Consider the following 20,661-nt stretch of genomic DNA (forward strand, 5'->3'; position numbering starts at 1 on the left):
TGGGATAAAGAAGGGTACATTAGGTATACTGTCCCTAATGTAAGTCAAACCATAACCCAGGTTTACAAGAAAAGTGATCCCTCCCTGCTGGTGCCAAAACTTCCTCTTTAATACTGTCTTGTAATTTACCACCAAACCAACCCAGATACAATCCCTAAAGAACCCCAATTAGCACCAAAGGCTAATTCTACTCCTAAGAGCACCCCTCCCTAAAATCAATGGGTTCACATTAAATAGCTTAGAATATTATGAGCCTAACAATTTTGGCTAATACCTTTCTTGAAAGTATCAATGACACAAAAATATTCATGTTATTTATAATATGATAATGCAAATAATGTTACTAGAAAACAGTAACAAGATTATCAGTACAATGTTATTGAGTAAAAGATACAAATACAAGGGAAAAACCTTGTAATGTTAAATCTGAAGTGGAAATATTAAGATGAAATCATGATTTTTCTTGTTTTTTTTAAAAAAATATTTATTTTGGGGACAGTGCAAGTAGGGGAATGGCAAGAGAGGGGGCCAGAGGATCAGAAGCAGGCTCTGCACTGACAGCACGGAGCCTGATGTAGGGCTTGAATTCACAAACTGTGAGATCGTGACCTGAGACAAAGTCGGATGCTCAACCGACTGAGGCACCCACGTGGCCCACGATTCTTCTTTTTTACTGTGCTATTACTGTACATTAAAAAGGCCTAGGAGCAATGACATTCCAGTATCAGTAAGCACACCAGGCACCAACCTTGGTTTCTAAATAACATTTGCCACTAAAGGAAACTCTGGAGAAATAGCTGACAACAGGTTTGGGACAGGAAGATTCAAGGTGTGCTTGGAATAACTTTACTGCATTACAGAGCAAGGAAGTACTCAAAGAATGAAAAGGTTATGTCAAAAGTACACATGGGGCACCTGGGTGGTTCGTTGGCTGAGCATCGGACTTTGGCTCAGGTCACGATCTCACAGTTTCTGGGTTCAAGCCCTGCATTGGGCTCTGTGCTGACAGCTCAGAGCCTGGAGCCTGTTTTGGATTCTGTGTCTCCTTCTCTCTCTGCCCCTTCCCTGCTCACACTCTGTCTCTCTTTCTCTCTCAAAAAATAAACATTAAAAAAAATTTTTTTTGTTTAAGTAGGCTACCTGAAAGGATACACACTGGCCAAATTTAAGACAAAGAGAATAAAGCCTGTAACTGACTGTAATATAATGAAAAAAAAAAAAAAAATTAAGATCCATGAGCCCAGAGGGGTATTTAAAATAAGCAGAAAAAGGGGTGCCTGCGTGGCTCAGTCAGTTATGCACCTGACTCTTGATTTCAGCTCAGGTCACGATCTCATGGTTTGTGAGGTCAAGCCTCTTGTTGGGCTCTGTGCTGACAGCAAGGCACCTGCTTGGGATTCTCTCCCTCTCTCTCTGCCCCTCACTCTCAAAAATAAACGAACTTTAAAATAAGAAGAAAAAAATGGGAAGGCAGGAGGCATAAAAGGGGAAGAGCTTTTTCTTACAGAAGAATTCAGCCAATTAAAAAATTTTTTAGAAAATCGTTGTATTTCAGTCTCTATTGAAAGGATCTTGGGGTGCCTCAGTGGCTCAGTTGGTTAAGCGTCCAACTTTGGCTCAGGTCATGATCTCGCTGTTTGTGGGTTCGAGCCCTGAGGTGGGCTCTATGCTGAAAGCTTGGAGCCTGGAGCCTGCTTCAGATTCTGTGCCTCCCTCTCTCTCTGCCCCTCCCCTGCTCACTCTCACTCACACACACACACACACACACACACACACACACTCTCTCTCTCTCTCTCTCTCTCTCTCTCTCTCTCCCCACTCAGAAACAAATAAAATGTTAAAGAAAAGAAAAGAAAAGAAAAGAAAAGAAAAGAAAAGAAAAGAAAAGGAAAGAAAGAAAGAAAGAAAGAAAGAAAGAAAGAAAGAAAGAAAGGCTCTATATGGTAAGGATCATCAGTAGAGACTAAAACTGCTAGGTGAAAGATTGCTGGCAGACAGGATATTCATACAGTGTGGATATTCATACTCAATAGATTGCTAACCAATTCTGCTACATAGACAGAAATGCACTTCTACAAGGGAGAGATCTGTCAGTAATGATCTGATGGAACATTTTATCACTAATGACAAGGCAACCTGACATTAGGTGCCTCCTGACATTAAATAGTAGGAAGCACATGGCATCACCTACTACGATGTGCAGCAACCTATCAAAAAATGTCTATGCTACATCTAATCAAGCCTCTAGTCCTGTGCTGCCCAATACAGTGGCCATTTATCCACCTGCAGCCATGCAGCTAAGCAGCACTTGAAATGCAGATAGTGTGACTAAAGAAATGAATTTACAGTTTTGATATTAATTAATTTAAATAGCCATATATGGCTAGTGGCTACAGTACTGGACTGTACATACACAGAACTTCAGAATGTTCTACTGGACAGCACTGCTCTAAACTAAGTTGCTAGAAATACAGCGGATAAGGAAGCAAGTTAAAGGACACCAAGAAGAAACAATCAAACAAAACCAGAATGTGAGACATTCTATTAGACAACTACCCTGGGCTCTTTTTTAAAAAGTCAGTATCATGGGGCATGGGGCAATGGAAAAGCTGGGATCATGATTCTGTGATAAAATAGGCTTAAAAAAAAAACATACAATCAATTGTAACATGTGAACCTAGATTAGGTCCTGGTGAGGAAACAGAGCCAACAGACATTTCATGATAACCGGGGACACATGAATATGGAGTATTAAACAACAGTATGGGGAGCACCTGGGTGGCTCAGTCAGTTACGCGTCAGACTTCGGCTCAGGCCATGATCTCATGGTACATGAGTTCGAACCCTGCATTGGGCTCCGTGCTGACACCACGGAGCCTGGAGCCTGCTTCGGATTCTGTGTCTCCCTCTTTCTCTGGCCCTCCCCAGTTTGTGCTCTGTCTCTCAAAAATAAATAAACGTTGAAAAAAATTGTAATGACGTTATGGAATTACGAATTTTCTTAAGTGTGACAATGGGATGTGGTGATGTAGGGAACTGGCTTCATTCTAAAAAGATGCATGCTAAAGAACAGAATTTAGAGGTGACCTGGCATTATACTTGTAACTTCTTTTTAAAATTTTTTTTTTTTCCAACATTTTTTATTTATTTTTGGGACAGAGAGAGACAGAGCATGAACGGGGGAGGGGCAGAGAGAGAGGGAGACACAGAATCGGAAACAGGCTCCAGGCTCCGAGCCATCAGCCCAGAGCCTGATGCGGGGCTCGAACTCACGGACCGCGAGATCGTGACCTGGCTGAAGTCGGACGCCCAACCGACTGCGCCACCCAGGCGCCCCTGTAACTTCTTTTTAAATGGCAGAGCCAAGGGGCGCCTGGGTGGCTCAGTTGGTTAAGCGGCTGACTTCGGCTCAGATCATGATCTCGCGGCCCGTGAGTTCGAGCCCCGCGTCGGGCTCTGTGCTGACAGCTCAGAACCTGGAGCCTGTTTCAGATTCTGTGTCTCCCTCTCTCTCTGACCCTCCCCCGTTCATGCTCTGTCTCTCTCTGTCTCAAAAATAAATAAACATTAAAAAAAATTTAAAAGAAAAATAAATAAGTAAATAAATGGCAGAGCCAAGAAAGTACATATAGAGATGAGGCAAATCTGCAAAAAGCTAACAGATATTACATCCAGAAGAAGGTATACAGTGTTTGTTTTGCTATTTAAAAATTTTTCTTAGGGGCACCTGGGTGGCTCAGTCGGTTAAGCGTCCGACTTCGGCTCAGGTCACGATCTCGCTGTCCGTGGGTTCGAGCCCCGCGTCGGGCTCTGCGCTGACTGCTCAGAGCCTGGAGCCTGTTTCAGATTCTGTGTCTCCCTCTCTCTCTGACCCTCCCCCGTTCATGCTCTGTCTCTCTCTGTCTCAAAAATAAATAAATGTTAAAAAAAAAAACTTAAAAAAAATTTTTTTTCTTATATTTGAAAATTTTGAGGATTCAAATGTTGGGGAAAATACAGCCAGCCATGGTATTATGTTAATATACTGTCTTCTTTGCACCTTCTGGATTTTCATTCTTCTAGGAACATACATACACACACACATATATACACACATATATATTTTTTAAGACAGAGAGAGTCTGTGCACACGCACACACACACACACACACACACACACACCACGTGTGAGTGGGGGAGGAGCAGAGGGAGAGAGAGAGAATCTTAAGCAGGCTCCATGGAGCAATTGGAGCAAGCGTGGAGCAAGCGTGGAGCTTGACTCAGGGCTCGACCCCACAACCCTGGGATCATGACCTAAATGGTTATCAAGAGTCGGGCGCTCAACCGACTGAGCCACTCCGGCGCCCCTGTGAATTATTTTTATAATCAGAAAAATGGTGAGCTATCATAAGTCACCAGCTTAACCAAGTGATCAAACTGGCTATGCTAAAAACTTCACTAAGTGCTACAAGGAGGACAGAAAAGCCCTCAGATTAAGAGCACCGTTCAGATTATACTGTTTCTATTTTTAAGTTTTAAAAACTTTGCAAACTACCCTAATGGAAATTCCAGTCAGAAGCACTTGTATATTTAAACTTTTGGCTCACTAACACAAGCGTGTTATAACGTGTTGAGTACCACTTTTCATAAAGCGGCGAGTATCCAGTATTCGTGCAAAAGCCAAAATGACAGTCACTAAAAATTGTCAATCATTTTAAGGTGGACTCTCGAAGTAATCATGGAAGAAACCCAAGAGAAGCCATTTGGTAACAGTGGAGAGATGCCCGCCCACGAAAGAAGAGAGAGGCCTCCTTGCTCTAGGGCCAGAGTTGAATTACACTCTCGGCCACGTGAGCACAGGAGCAAAAGCTGAGCACGAGGATTAGCACAGCGCGCCCCAGCCAGGCCCTTCACTGGAGGCGGTGTCTGTGCCAAGGTCTCCTTTCATCCCTGAACTGTAACTGAGAAGAAAGGCCCTTTCCAAGTTCTCAGCTGCCAGAAACAGGAGATTCAATACGGATTTACTTAAGGGCCTTTGCCAGCGATCTGTGGGATTCATTCTGTCCTCTCACATAAAACAGCCTCACACGGGCTTCCACGCTAAAACACGGTATGCTTTCAACACGGTGTGCTTTCTCTGTTCGTTTTCTTTTTCTTTTTTTTTTTAAATGTTTTATTTATTTTTGAGACAGAGAGAGACAGAGCATGAGCAGGGGAGGGGCAGAGAGAGAGGGAAACACAGAATCCGAAGCAGGCTCCAGGCTCTGAGCTGTCAGCACAGAGCCCGACGCGGGGCTCGAGCTCACAAACCGTGAGATCATGACCTGAGCCGAAGTCGGACACTTAACCGACTGAGCCACCCAGGCGCCCCTCTCTGTTCGTTTTCTATATTCGAAATTAGTTTCTCTAAGGAAAAGCTCTTCTTTCACTGTGCTTTTGTATATTTGCCTTCTTAGGAGGTCAGAATAAAGACGCTTCCACACGCAAAAATGTATATCCCTGTTAGGCAAACCACAGGCTTTCCTGAAATTTTTGATCACTGAACCACATTTCCTATTAAATTCTTTAAAAGGAATTAAGTATCAAAATAAGATGTTTTAAGAGACATGATGATTCTTGCATTTTATAATGCTGTGCCCAAATGAGCTAAAAATATCTTCTTTCCAAGTAAAAATAAAAACTCGGTAGTACTTACAGAAACACAATCTGTCTTAAGGAAAGTGGAATCCACCACATCGTTGTACGTCATAGTCTCCTCCTCGAGATCTGAATATAGTTGGCACATAATAAGCACTTACGGCTATTTGCTGCCCAACTTATTTTGAAAAAGTTCAAATATATAGAAAAATTCTTTGCCTACTTTTGTACCTATTTTTAAGAGAAATCTGTAGGTGCACACAGCCATACATGTACCTTATTATTAATAACTCATATTCATGTAATTTGAAATTTCTTAAACACTAAATCATGGAAATTCAGAGCACAGTATCTAAATAAAACCTGCTGTTCAACAAATTAGGGTGATTTATGGTCTCTCTTGACTTACAGAAATTTACAGCTGTACATATTTTCTCATATTAACATTTCTATTAAACAGTGAAAAGTACTGCTAAGGTTCAAAACCTTTATTTGCTTTCATCTATCATTTAGGAGACTGCAAAGTAAAGCTGTCTTTTTCAAAGAGGGTGGAGCTTATCACTTTACAGTTGAAAATAATGTAAAAATCTGAAACACACCTCATTCACCTCATGAACACATCCTTTGGTTGTTTTTCAATTATGGGCCTTTTCGTATTACTACTGTTATTGTCTTAATCCATAGGCACAGGCACGTATTATTTTGATTAACATTCTGGAAACAATTTTTAAAAATTAGTTGCCTATATTGAAAGACCAGGAACCCTCACATGAGAATGTAGCTTTCAAGCTTCTCTTGAAACGTCAGAACCACACTGGGTCCTGACTGCCACATGACAGCTAATGGCCAGGCCTGGGCAGGCACCGCCTCCTGACCAGGGCAGGCTCCCCCCACATTGTTAGAACTACATCTACTGTCAGCTGCTTGTCCACTTCCCTACGAGCTTATGACCTCTGAGGTTCCCTGGTCTGTAGTAGGACTTCCCCACCTTTCACCTACCATGTTAAACCGATTAACAATATTCTTAAGATACTGTGATATAGATTTTGTGATCAAAGTTTGGGATTTAAAGAGAATCATGTCATTTCTCTAATAAATTCTGTGATACCCTATATCCCCATCTTCCATTCCCAACTGTTCAGGTTGGGGCCAAAAAATAAAGATGAAAATACAAGACAGTCACACAGAGCCTTCACGTTTTTCTCCACTCCGAATAGAGTCAAACACTTACGACCTAAAGAAAAAAAAAAAGGTTGACAAAATAGTATTTTAAATTATTCCCAAGTAGGTATAGGCTTTTTAAAAATTGTTTCCAAAATGTTAACAAGAGACATGAAATACTACTTCCCTGTTAGAGACGGTTCTGAGATTCCATACGGAGACTTCCAGTTGCTATGACACACATATTAGAGAGTACAACCATTGTTTTGCAGGGACAGGGAACACACAGTACAAGAAGTGGGATAAGAGGATATGGATTTTTTTTTCCATTTTAGAGCGAGTACATGAGGAGGGGAGAAGGGCAGAGGAAGAGAGAGAATCTTTTTTTTTTTTTTAGTGTTTATTTAGTTATCTTGAGAGAGAGAGAGAGACAGTGAGCAGGGGCAGGCAGAGAGAGGGAGACAGAGGATCCCAAGCAGGCTCCTTGCTGTCAGCACAGAACCCAATGCAGGGCTCAAACTCATAAATTGTGAGATCACGACCTGAGCAGAAATCAAGAGTCTGACACTCAGATGAGCCACCCAGGCGCCCCAAGAGAGAGAGAGAATCTTAAGCAGACTCCACACTCAGTGAGGAACCCTATGTGAGGCTCAGTCTCACAGTGGTGAAATCATGATCTGAGCCGAAATCAAGAGTCAAACGTTTACTTGACTGAACTACCCGGGCACCCTGAGATGATATAGATTTTTCTTTCTTTTTTTAATGCTTTCTTTATTTTTGAGAGAGAGAGACAGAACGTGAGCGGGGGGGGGGGGGGGGTTGGGCAGAGAGAGAGGGGGACAGAGGATCTGAAGCGGGCTCCGTGCTGACAGCAGTGAGCCCGTTACAGGGCTCAAACTCACAAACCCTGAGATTATAACCTGAGCCCAAGGTCAGACACCCAACCGACTGAGCCACCCAGTCACCCTGATACAGATTTTTGAAAGGATACAAGAGATTTTGATGGGATGATGTAAGATCAGTAAGGCTGGAGATAACCAGAGAGCACCTGGGCACTCCTGAGACGACCATGATCCTTGATACTATGTTACAGCACCTGGCTGCTCAAAAAAAACTTTCCTAAATGAAGGTGAATTAAGTCAAACATGTGGTGAAAGTTTTACTTTTTGTACAGTGTATTAAAAACTTACGAAAGGACAGCAAGAGGTACAGGGAAGTAGAAGACATCACTAACTAATCTACAGAAATTTCCAAGATGGCAAGTTTATACCGCAAAGCAACAGGTGGTAAGAGCCAGAGTAGCAGGGAAGTGTGATATTAGGATTCAAGTGAGGAAGTGAGAGAACAAGCTACATTTTTTTTAAAAGCTGTGTCTATGTCACAGATCAATTATCAGGCTGCCTACAAATACTTTATAGTTGGTGTGCTGGAAATGGTGCTGAGGATATGGGCCCTGTCCAGACGCGAAGCAGCAGATAAAAGGAGCTGGAATCTGGCCACCTATTGTCAAGTGTCATCACTGACTACGTCTCTCTAGAGGCAGAAGGTACCCATCTCTGTCATCCTTGAAGAGGGGGCAGTTGAAAGTATGCACGTATTTTTCTCCCGATTCTGTTTTCAGATGTTCTTTACCTTTGTGATAACGCTCTTGGTTCGCCTGAGGTGAGAACGGGGGATATAACGAACAGAAGACAGAACAGTTTCAGATCCAGTTTCTCTCTTTTCTCCCTGTCAGCCCAAAGTTTTACCTTTCCTTTTGAATTAGCAAGAAAGAATAGCTCTGAAAACTACACAAAGAGGTGCTTTTCTTTTCATTACAGAGGGTGTCACATGGCTGGCTCACACAAGCCTTTGCTGCCCTGGGCTAGAGATGCACTGTTTCCAAGGCCCCTGCTTGGCCCTGGGAGAAAGCCTCATCCTTCTCGCCCTTTGACGGGTCACTGTAATAGGATTCTGACTATAAGCAGCTAAAAAATGGATGCCAGTTTCCAAAAGGGAATATTTTAGCCCGTTAGATGTGACTGCTAATGTTTCAAGTGCTACAGATTTATCGGTCTCTGAAATTCAGCCAATATGCTGAAATTTTTAAGCCGGGTTAAACAAACCTTCTGAACAGGTTGAGTCTAATGGTACATTGGCCCGGCGACGCCACGCCAGACTTAATAATTTCACTCCATTCATGTTTATATAGAAAATTCTTCCAGTAATAACATATATGTGTGTTCCATGGAAAAAACTTGATAATCTATGAGCTAACCCAGAGAACCGCCATGAGCATTTTGGTAGAGCTTCTTTCAAGGAGCATAGAATTAGAGGAGGATGCGTGCTGAGACTAGATGCTCTGGACTGTAAGACTGGTAAGGCTGGAGATAACCAGAGAGCACCTGTGCACTCCTGAGACAACCATGATCCTTGATATCAGGGTGTTATCGCACCTGGTTGTACCTTGAGCACACTTAGCTGGGCACAATTTGTTCGGACAAAATACTTAATCTCACTCAACCTGTTTTTTCTCACCTGTAAAACGTAGACAGTAACAGCCCCCAGCTCAGAGAGTCCGGAGAGAATTCGATGAGGCAACATTTGCAAAATGCTTAGAACAGAGCTTGGCACGTAGTGTGCAACCAGTGTTATTCATTTTTTCCACACAAATAGACACACACATTTCTTTTCCACTGAATGGTTTTATGTCACAAATCCTGTTTTTGAGTCTGCTTTGACCACTTAGGAATGTGTCACAAACATTTTCCTGTGTTAGTAAATATTTTTTTTTACTACATACACAGGATCCTCCCGGCAAAGCTGCTGCAGGTGTTCTGAAGCACCAGCCGCCATGCTTTTATAGCACATGATCTGGACACTCTGAGCGCAGCGAGAAATAAGAAATCAGCAACTGATGCAAAGTTGAGGCAAACGTCTTCAAAATAGCCAGAAGCCGATGATGTCACCCGGCAGCTGTGCCCACAGGTCACCTCTGTCGGGAAGGCCGAGTGTGGCGCACAGAGGAGGGAAAACACAGAAGGTGGTAAGCAGAAGCCAGGACACTGAGAGAGATTAGGAAGGCATCATCCCCGTGGAAGACGGGGGCTGGGCCACAGGTGAGGTGACCAGGCTCCTTGAGCTACACTGCACTCCCACCGTCACTCCACCCACCGTGAGCGAGGCCCTCCTGTGCACTGTGACCCAAGTTTCCAGTTCTGCACAGCCTGTAGGCACAGTTCTGAGACACCTGTAGGCATGTTTGCTCCTGGCAACCCAAAAAGGGCCTACCTCATATTTATGTGGCTGCTCTAGGGGTCACGTCACCAATGGAAACATTTATTTTGTGAAGCACTTGCTATGTGTTAATAAGCACTGCAGACTGAACAGTGAGCAAAAGAGAATAGCGTCTGACTACAGAGAATGTGAAGTCTAGCACAGGACACAATTAAGCAAGCAGTACCAATGATAAGCACTACAACGCTAGGAAGCACGGACTGCAATGGAAACACACAGCAAGAAGACTGAGTCTGCAGGGAGGAATCACAAAGGCTTGATGGAGGAAGGAGCCTGCAGGCTGAAGGACAAAGTTAGCCACGTGTGCCGGATACTGCAAAGTGCTCACTCAACACCCATTCCCACCCAACGTGGACTCCACGACACCAGGCTTTTGAAGCTACCCTCTTTTTTTTTTTTTTTTTTAAGTTTATTTATTTATAAAGAGAGAGAGCGAGAGAGAGAGGGAGGGAGAGGGAGAGGGAGAGAGAGAGAGAAAGCAAACATGAGCAGGGGATAGGGAGGGAGAGAAGGGGAGATAGAGAATCCCAAGCAGATTCCTCCATACCACCAGCGCAGAGCCCAACGTGGGACTCAAATCCATGAACTGCGAGATCATGCCTAAGCCAAAACTAAGAGTCCAATGCTTAACCAACGGAGCCACCAAGGCACCCCAAAGTTATACCTTGACAGAACAACAGTGGTCTGGATCAGCATTTCCTATCAGGCCACCCAAGAGTCTTGGTCTCACTTAACAGGAAGGGCCTGGTTTCTTTGGTGGGTAAACATCTTTCTTTCTTTTTCTTTTTCTTAATGATTATTTATTTTTGAGACAGAGTGAGCGAGCACAAGCAGCGGAGGGGGGGAGAGAGAGAGAGAATCCCAAGCAGGCTCTGCAGCAGGGCCTGATCTCATGAATTGTGAGATCATGACCTGAGCAGAAATCAACAATTAACCAACTGAACCACCCTATCCTGGTGCAATGCTGAAAATATTTAGAATGAAATAAAGAAATGTTTAAGGGAAAGGCTCCTGGGTGGCTCAGTCAGTTAAGCCTCCAACTTTGGTTCAGGTCATGATCTCACGGTTCGTGGGTTTGAGCCCCACGTCCGGCTCTGTGCTGACAGCTCAGAACCTGGAGCCTCCTTCGGATTCTGTGTCTCCCTCTCTCCCTGTCCCTCCCCTGCTTATGCTGTCTGTCTCTCTCTCTCTTTCTCTCTCTCTCAAAAGTAAACATTAAAAAAATTTTTTTAATTAAAAAAATGTTTAAGGGAATCAAAACCATAATATATTTCTTTTTTTTATTTAAAAAACATTTTTTTTTTAACATTTATTTATTTTTGAGAGAGCTCGAACTCAACGAATCGCGAGATCATGACCTAGGCCAAAGTCGGACGCTTAACTGACTGAGCCACCCAGGCACCTCAAAACCATAATATATTTCTATGTTAAGAAGATGACCAGGGAATCTTGATTTAAGGTCAGATGATGATCTTATGGTTCATGGGATCAAGCCTTCATTGGACGCTGGGATTAGAGGGCGGAGCCTGATTGGGATTCTCTCTCTCTCAAAATAAATAAATAAACTTAAGAAAACAAAGAACAAAAAACAAAGGAAACCAGGCATATTTTATGATTTTGTAATATGTAAAAGAATCTGGCCTAGGGCGCCTGGCTGGCTCAGTCATAGAGCATGCGACCCTCGATCTTGTGGTTGTAAGTTTGAGCCCCAGTTGGGCGTAGAGATTATAAAAAAAAAAAACTTGGCCTATTAGATTGTAACCACAGTTTTGAAAGTATAATTGAATAATTTCTTTCTGACTTGTGTTTTTAAGTTGAAAATCTTAGTAAGTTTACATATATTATGGGAATATTTAAAGAATTTAAGACTCACCTAGTTTGTAAGTTTAATGTATGAGATTCACAGGACTTCAGTTGAAGAGCTTCATCAGGGCTTTATTTTATTTTTTAATTTTTTAATGTTTATTTATTTTTGAGAGAGACAGAGTGTGACAAGGGGAGGGGCAGAGAGAGAGGGAGACAAAGAATCCGAAATAGGCTCCAGGTTCTGAGCTGTCAGCACAGAACCCAACATGGGCCTTGAACTCACGAACCGTGAGATCATGACCTGAGCTGAAGTTGGATGCCCAAATGACTGAGCCACCCAGGCACCCCAGGGTTTTATTTTTTTAAATCAGATAACTGAAGTTCTTTAGAAAGCAATAAAATACATTTAGCTGTATAAAACCAATTTGAAACATCTGAAGGTCTTCAATTAACTGGTCTAAATATTATCTAAAAGTGACTAGTAAAATCTTCTATGTTTATCTAGAGAACAGAGCTGTGAGCATTATGAAAAAAAAAAAACAAAAAACAACAAAGTTTTTGAATGTGTACTTTTACAAAAGTCATAACATTTTGAAACCTAAATAAACTCCCTGAATAGCGATTTCTGCTTACAAAAGCTACCTTTCAAGGGCAATTAAAAAAAAAAAAAATCTATCTATATCCTCTCTGATTCCAAGTCTTGTACTCTGTTGACGGATGTGGAATTGGAAAAACCATCCCTTCTATTTTGATAGAAGCCACTGAAATGTTTGTTTTCGTAATGACATATTTCACTAATGTTTACTGTCTGTGCAAACATTTGATTTATTCGGTACCGTATTCTAAAGTTGCAAGCAGCTCCCATTCTTTATCTCTCAATAATGCTAGAATAAAGTATATAGTGTGGCAGGACTCTCCTTTGACGGGAGGGGGAAAATCTGCTCAGAGTCAAGCAGGGCTTAATTTCAAGCTCAGGACCCCACCCGGACAGGAGGGAGGGGGATCCTGAACATATGAGGACATGATTCGTTTCGGTGCTGCGCCACTACCTTCTCAAATCACAAGCATTCTGCCTCCTCCTTCACCACAGCCTCCCTCTCACCAACTCAGGCGCGTGGGATGGCATTTTCCAGGAAGCAAAGGTGAGCGGGGTGCCCTACACCCTTTCTTGCCCCTCACTGCATCTCTCCTAGTTCTCTCCATCTTCGCTGCATGTGTATAGTCAGGGATGACTCAACTGTAACTCTCAAAATCAAACAACAGTAACAGCAATATAAGTTCTCCAGAGACAGACGCCAATCCCAACGTGCTCCACAATGGTACAGCTGTCAGATTCCCCCCATGACTCCTAAAACCAAGTAGCAAGTTTTGCAAAGTTTCTGAACCTTTTCCTTTCTCTCTGTTCTAGAACCTTCTATTTCAGGTCTTCCAACCACCTTTCTTAATCCACAACTGCCACAGAACCTCTTTCAAACATCACTTTTGCTTTACGTGTCTTAGAACCTACAGGAGCCAAGTGGATCTGAATTAAGAGTGTGCAGCTTAGGTCCACCAACTGGTCCTGCCACTTACTTAAACAGTCAAGCCTCGGGGCGCCTGGGTGGCGCAGTCGGTTAAGCGTCCGACTTCAGCCAGGTCACGATCTCGCGGTCCGTGAGTTCGAGCCCCGCGTCAGGCTCTGGGCTGATGGCTCGGAGCCTGGAGCCTGTTTCAGATTCTGTGTCTCCCTCTCTCTCTGCCCCTCCCCCGTTCATGCTCTGTCTCTCTCTGTCCCAAAAATAAATAAAAAACGTTGAAAAAAAAAAAAATTAAAAAAAAAAAAAAACAAAAAAAAAACAAAAAACAGTCAAGCCTCTGAGAACTTCCAAGGACCGGGCAAAGATGTGCAGCCCTGCGGCATGGGAGGGCAGAGTACAGAATCACATCTGCCCCTCCAGGCCACCCTGCCCCTGTGCATTCCCCATTATCCCAGGTCTGATAAGAAAGGGGGACTCTTCAGGACTTTTACTGTTCCATCCATTACTCCATCTGTCATGGAAGCATGTATTCATTACTTTCCATTTACCTACCTGTGTACGAGGCACAGGAAGGGAGGATTTAAACTTTAAAACATACTCTTTGCTCCCAGAGATTATAGTCTAGTTATGGACACCAGATATATGATAAAAGGAGAGGCACACGAGCCAACACAAGTCTGCAGGAGTTTCAGAGCAAGCAAAGAACTCCTTGAGTATTCCAAGAGTCAGTCAGTCTCAGAGGACTTCAGCAAGGGCTGAACAGCGAAGAACTGTAGGAGTTAGACTCATTCTTAGTGCGATTTTATATGTCCTTAGAATCAGTTTTAAATTCCCTCTGGAACAAAGAAATAGATCTAAAAGGCACCAACTATGTGGCCAGGGCAAGTAAACGAGGGTGATAAAACACACCACCAAGTTAGGAATCTTAAGTGAAATCATGTAAGCAGAGCACAGCAGGCTATGGAGGAATGTTAGTCAGTTCCTTCCTCCCGGCTTTGAACTGCAATCTCTTTCTTAGTTTCCTCAAAGTAAGGGAACTAGGGGTCCAAGACTTTACTTCTTCCGACTACTTATTCTAGAGTATCTAGTAAGATATACTGGGCATAGCCCAGGAATTCAGTACATATATGCTGAATGTCATGTGACTAAATAACAAAGAAGATGCTATTGTCTAATGGCAACATTAATAACATCTTCTGGCTAACAGAACTGCTGCGTTAACCACTGTTCTAAGGCCAGGACTCAGGAAGCACAGGAAAATAAGGGCCACCACCTCCTCATCTAAAGGTTAATGAGAATGAGCCATTTATATCAATACTGCCTGTTCCTCTGATTTCTTAGGGCTGATGAACTATTTGTTCTTGATCTTCTGCCACAGGTGACAGAGGCGATGCTGAAAGAGCTCCATGGGAAATCACAAAAACTGTCTGGAATAATTAGATACAGTCACTACTATGAGCCCTCTCCCTGCACAGAGTGCCGGATAAACATGACCACGTCACAACCCGATCACCCCTGTCATCAAGGAAGCACAGGGTAACTGTTAAATGCCTTCCTTCTGGGATCAGGAGTATGTCTAGTCAGTGGGTGGTGATAAAGAACTACACAGACGTGACAGATGCAGGATTACAAGGTACTGCCGTGCCCTTTGTTCTCAACGCTCACCTCCTCACAGACTTCACGGACTGCCGCCACACTCGGCTCCTCCTCGGGCTCCATGCCTCCCCCAGGGACAATCCATCGGTCTGGATGGCGACTACTGCTCACGAGTAGCACCTGAAAGTCACAGAGGTTACATGGGCAGTTAAAAACAAAAAAAAGACACGTTTGTACAAACTCAGACTCTTAAACACCACCAAAGTCTAAGTACCTAAGCCTATTTTTCGTTTAGATCTCTCCAGGTCACTTCTGGTAAGGTAGCTTTTATTTCTACTGGAAAAAGCAGACAATCCGCCTTGTAAAAGCAGAAGGGCATGTGAACCAGTGGCCATTACCTCTACCTTCCCCTCAGGCCTATCTATCCTCTTCTTAGCTCCTTTCTCTAAAGCCCTTTGAACACAGAGCTGACAAGGACTGGGGGCGGGGAGGGGGGGTGGAAAGTCACTGATGAGCCTGTGAGCGCTGTGAAGGGCTGGCCAGAAGGAGAGCAGTCCTTAGCCCTGGTTGGCACCACAGTCCCAACACTTTCCCTCCCAGGTCCTCACTCCCGTGTGTCCCAGCTCCTGGCCCATCACCACCCCAAGCTCTAAGTGTGTCCTGAGAACCCAACTCCCTCATCTACAGGTCAAGTTGAAAAACCTCATCAGGCTTGCAGCTGAGAGAAAACTGGATACTTTTTATGAAAAAATTTTAAGAAAAGAGAAAACCAACCAAATACACACACAAAATACGAATACAGACTACAGTATTATTAATTCAAAATTAACTGCATTCTAATCATGGCTGAAATAAAATCTAGGATTTCCCCAGCTCCTTTTCCTTATCCTTCTCCAGGACAGGAGCTAAACAGTTAGCTGGACTCCTCCTTTGGAGGTAGAACTGGGTTGGCATTACTTCTAAAACTAAAGGAATCCTCTATTGCTCCCTAAACCTTCACTTTCTGATGACGTCTTTTGAGTGTCCAGCCCTAATCCCAACACACTCCCCCTTGAACTTCACTTCCACTCTGCAGTCATTCTTGTTGCCTGAAAGCAAACGCTGTGTCCTCTGGAGCCCTTACAGATTCCACCTCTGACTTCCGGTGACCTACCTTTTAGTCATCTCCCCTTTCTCCTTGACGTTTCTGCAACTACCTGGGCCCCTGGAAATGCTACCTTTTTCTCCATCCTTAATCCCTTTTCTGCATGTCATGATACAGTCCCCTGGTGCTCCTCTACAAAATCTGTGATCTGCTGACTCAGAGGGGGTCTGGAGTTAAAAAGAAAATCCATGAATCCATACATAGTCACCAAAATATAGCCCATGGATGGAGAAAATAATGCCTTTAAATTTACAAGTACTATTTCATTTGTTAAGTGTACTTAGGTTCTGCTTTGCATAATGCAGAGTAATTTAAGATAATATGAAACCCACAGTTTTTGGGTGATGTGTATAAATGTATAATCTAAGGGAGGTTAAAGTAAAAAGGGAGGTTAAAGTAAAATGTGGAGATTCTATGAAATTTTGTGGGTGTTTGTTTAATGTTTATTTTTGAGGGAGAGAGTGAGAGGGCACAAGCCAGGGAGGGGAGGACAGAGGATCCGAAGTGGGTTCTTCTCTGACAGTAGAGTGCCCAACGTGGGGCTCAGACTCATGAACCACAAGATCATGACCCGAGCCGAAGTTGGACACTTAACCAACTAAGCCACCCAGGCACCTGCCCCCGAAATTTTGTTTTTAAAATAAGAGTCCTCATTGTACACCCACCAGCAATAAATCTGAGATGCCTGGCTGGCTTAGTCGGTAGAATGTGTGACTCTTGACCTTGGGGTCATGTGTTTGAGCCTCACACTGGGGATGGAGTTTACTTAAAAAAGTAATTAAAAAAATAAAAAATAAATAAAATAGCAATAAATCTTCATGACCTTGAATTTGGCAAGATATGCCAATTCACATGACACACCAAGAGTATGAACAACAACTAAAACTAGATAAGTTGGACTTCATCAAAATTAGAATCTTCTGTGCATCAAAGGTCATTATCAAGAATGTGAAAAAACGACTTACAGAATGGGAGGAAATATTTGCAAATCATCTATCTGATCAGGGTCTGGTATCCAAAATAAAAATACATAAAAATATAAAAACTCTTACAACAATAACAAAAAGACATTTCTCCAAAGAAGCAGCATTCCTCCAAAGAAGATCTACAAATAGCCATGAAGCGCACGAAAAGATGCTCAACACCATTAGTCACTAGGAAAGTGCAAAGTAAAACTACCATGAGATGCCACTTCACACCCACAAGAATGGCTATAATTTTTAAAAATAACAAGAACTGGCAAGGATGTAGAAAAATCGGAACCCTCAAACATTGGGTAAGAATGTAAAATAGTTCAGGCACTGTGGAAAGTTTGGTGGTTTCTGAAAAGTTAAATAAAAAATTACCATGTGACTTAGTAATTCTACTCCTAGGTATACACCCAAAAGAACTGAAAACAGGCATTCAAATACTTACACACAAATATTCACAGCAGCATTATTTACTCTAGCCAAAAAGTAGAAACAACTTAAATGCCGATCAGTGAATGGATAACAAAATGTGGCATTCACACACATAGGAATATTATTCTGCCATTAAAAAAGAATGAAGTACTGTGTGGATGAACTTTCAAAATATCAGGCGAAGTAAAAGCCAGGCTCAAAAGTCACATACTGTAAGATTCCGCTGATGTGAAATATACAGAATAGGTAAATCAAGAGAGAGGAGAGAAAGCAAACTGGTGGTTGCCAGGGACTGGGGGAAGGGAAGAATGGAGAGCAGGATTTTATTTTGGGGTGACCATAGTATTTTGAAACTATACAAAGGTTGCTAAATGCCACTGAATTAGTGGTACGAAATGCCACTGACTCGTTCACTTTTAAATGGTTAATGTCATGTTATGTGAACTTCATCTCAATAAAATAAAACTGGTTTTAAGATCACAGTAACTTTTCAAAAGCTAAATTTAGGAGTCAGTGCCACTACTTTTTTCCTCAGAGCCTATATTCCAGGGGAGTAGCCTTCCAAGAAGTGATCCTTAGTTTTACATCATATTAAATTATAAAGCTGAAATAATACACTATTTCCGTAAAAGAAAAGGGCAAGGGTGCTTGGGTAGCTCAATTTGTTAGCCATCCGATTCTTGGTTTTGGCTGAGGTCATGATCTCACGTGTGTGGGTTCGAGCCCTGCATCCAGCTCTGTGCTGACAGTGGGAACCCTGCTTGGGATTCTTTCTTTCTCTCCCTCTCTCTCTCTCTCCCTCTCTCTCTCTGTCCCTCCCCCACTCGTGTTCTCTCTTCTCTTGATCTCTCAAGAAAAAAAAAAGGGGGGAGGGAGTCACTGCCACACTCCTCCCATCTTGTGATAATTGTGGCAAATCTTATATTTTTAAAAATTCCTTCTCAAAATAAAAATAAGCCCAAATGCAATCATGTTTGTTAAAAGGTTTTTTTTATAATGTTTTTTTTTTAATTTTTTTTTTTAACGTTTATTTATTTTTGAGACAGAGAGAGACAGAGCGTGAACGGGGGAGGGTCAGAGAGAGGGAGACACAGAATCTGAAACAGGCTCCAGGCTCTGAGCTGTCAGCACAGAGCCCGACGCGGGGCTCGAACTCACGGACCGTGAGATCATGACCTGAGCTGAAGTCGGCCGCTTAACCGACTGAGCCACCCAGGCGCCCCAAAGAGTTTTTTTTAAAAAGTCCTCCCGAGACTCTCTGGATATTGGCATTTAAATCATACCAATCCAATCTGCAAGGAAAACTCAAGAAAGGGTAGAAAATGGGTTAATCTTTCAAGGATTTGTTATATAAAGAACATGTAGTCTTTCTTCCTAGAATTCTCCCACTTGTTGGCAAAGTGTTATGTAGCCATTCTGAACCTAAGCATTTGCTTAAAAGGCTGACTAGGGCCATTCAATTAGGTTATAGTCCAAATGAAAGAACTTCATGGGGACAATACTAAAGCTAAAGCAAAGGAAACCTCTAACATAAAGTATAATTTCATTTCTAAATTTCAATCAATGTGAAATATTAATTAGTAAATCTTGCAAGTGTTACTACTTTGCACATTCAAAGCAGGCCTACATGAGGTCAGACTATGTATAATACAGACATTGGGAAAAATAAGCCTCATTACTTTGTCGTCACACTTCAAAGCAAACACCATTACCAGTAAACAGTTCTCCTAAGTTTCCTTGACAACCCACTGAAAAACAAAACATCTTTCCTTTAGCCAGAGGCTTTACTCCTTCCTATCTTATAAAACACTAAGTGGTGTTTCTGGTCAGTAAATTTCGATTCTGAAGCTTGATTTTTAAATATAAAATTATCAGAAAAGAAATCAAATGGCAAAGCTCCTAAATCTGAAAACGACATACTAAGGAAAACAACCACAGAATTTGTTATTTATTCAACAAACATTCATTCAGCATCGTTATAAACTAGGAATGGCGGTTGCAAAGATGAAAACCCCTGCAATTTTAAGGCAGATCAAAGTAGGGGACTGGACAACCAGGTATTAATTAGACCTTTCATGAAACTCTTATCGCCAAGACAGGTGATATCAGTGCAGAGATGGCTAAATGTGCCCACAGAACACACCCACCCACATATGAACATGATGCAGCTAGCCCTACAGAGCAGGGAGAAATCAACAGTGGGGCTGGGACAAGTTGTTATCCACATGGACACAGAGGACAATCATTATATTGATTAGGGACACAGGTATACAATGAAAGACTAAAGAAATCTGTGGGAATAATAAACCTAACAGGGAAAGATTTCTATAATGGACTTAAGCTTGGAACAGTAATGTTTTATTTTTTAAGGTTTCTTAAATTGCTTTAATAATGCTTAATCCAGGGACACCTAGGTGGCTCAGTCCATTAAGTGTCCCAACTCTTGGTTTCGGCTTGGGTCATGATTTCACAGCTTCGTGGGTCAGAGCCCCACGTTGAGCTCTGCACTGGCAGCTTGGGGCCTGCTTGGGATATAGTGTGTGTGTGTGTGTGTGTGTGTGTGTGTGTGTGTCTCTCTCTCTCTCTCTCTCTCTCTCTCTTTCTGCCCCCTCCCCAACAGTACTGTCTCCGTCTCTCTCAAAATAAATAAATAAACTTTTAAAAAAGTAATGCTTAATACAACTTCTCAAAAGAATATAAAAGAAAGCCCCTTACCCAGGAAAGGAGTATCTAGTGGAGAGAGGGAAGAAAAAATAAGAAAGAAAAAAAGAGTAGTAATACAGGGTGAGGAGTGCTTTGGTTGAGGTATGCACAGGATACCCCAAAGACACTGAAAAGAAACACCTAATCTAGGCTGGGGGGAGGACAGTAGAGAGATGGCAAGGGAATGCTTCTTAAAAGAAGTGACCTGAGTTAAATTCAAGCTCAAGAAGGACATTGATTCAACAAAAATCAGAAGCCTACTGTGTGCCCACGTGTTTGGGACACAAAGCAAGATAGATACAATCCCAGCTCTTGAGAAATTTGAAGTCCAGTGGATAGGACAGACCAGAAGTCAGGTAACTATACTTCAGGGCCTGTGGCAGGGACCATCATGCTCACCAGATATTTTATGTTCTTGTCGATGGTATTCCGAGCCCTC

The 20,661-nt window shown here is 42.5% G+C and overlaps 1 protein-coding gene across 2 annotated transcripts in view; it reads right to left on the bottom strand.

Moving 5' to 3' along the window:
* LOC122219799 (diphosphoinositol polyphosphate phosphohydrolase 1) overlaps positions 1 to 20,661 on the bottom strand; it is a 133,227-nt gene that overhangs the window by 53,107 nt on the left and 59,459 nt on the right. For both annotated transcript variants that reach the window (XM_042938494.1, XM_042938495.1), the window contains exon 2: positions 15,042 to 15,152. In XM_042938494.1, the coding sequence (XP_042794428.1) occupies positions 15,042 to 15,152 (111 nt within the window). The remainder of the gene's footprint in view (positions 1 to 15,041; positions 15,153 to 20,661) is intronic.

This window comes from Panthera leo, chromosome B2, assembly GCF_018350215.1.
Source record: "Panthera leo isolate Ple1 chromosome B2, P.leo_Ple1_pat1.1, whole genome shotgun sequence".
NCBI lineage: Eukaryota > Metazoa > Chordata > Mammalia > Carnivora > Felidae > Panthera > Panthera leo.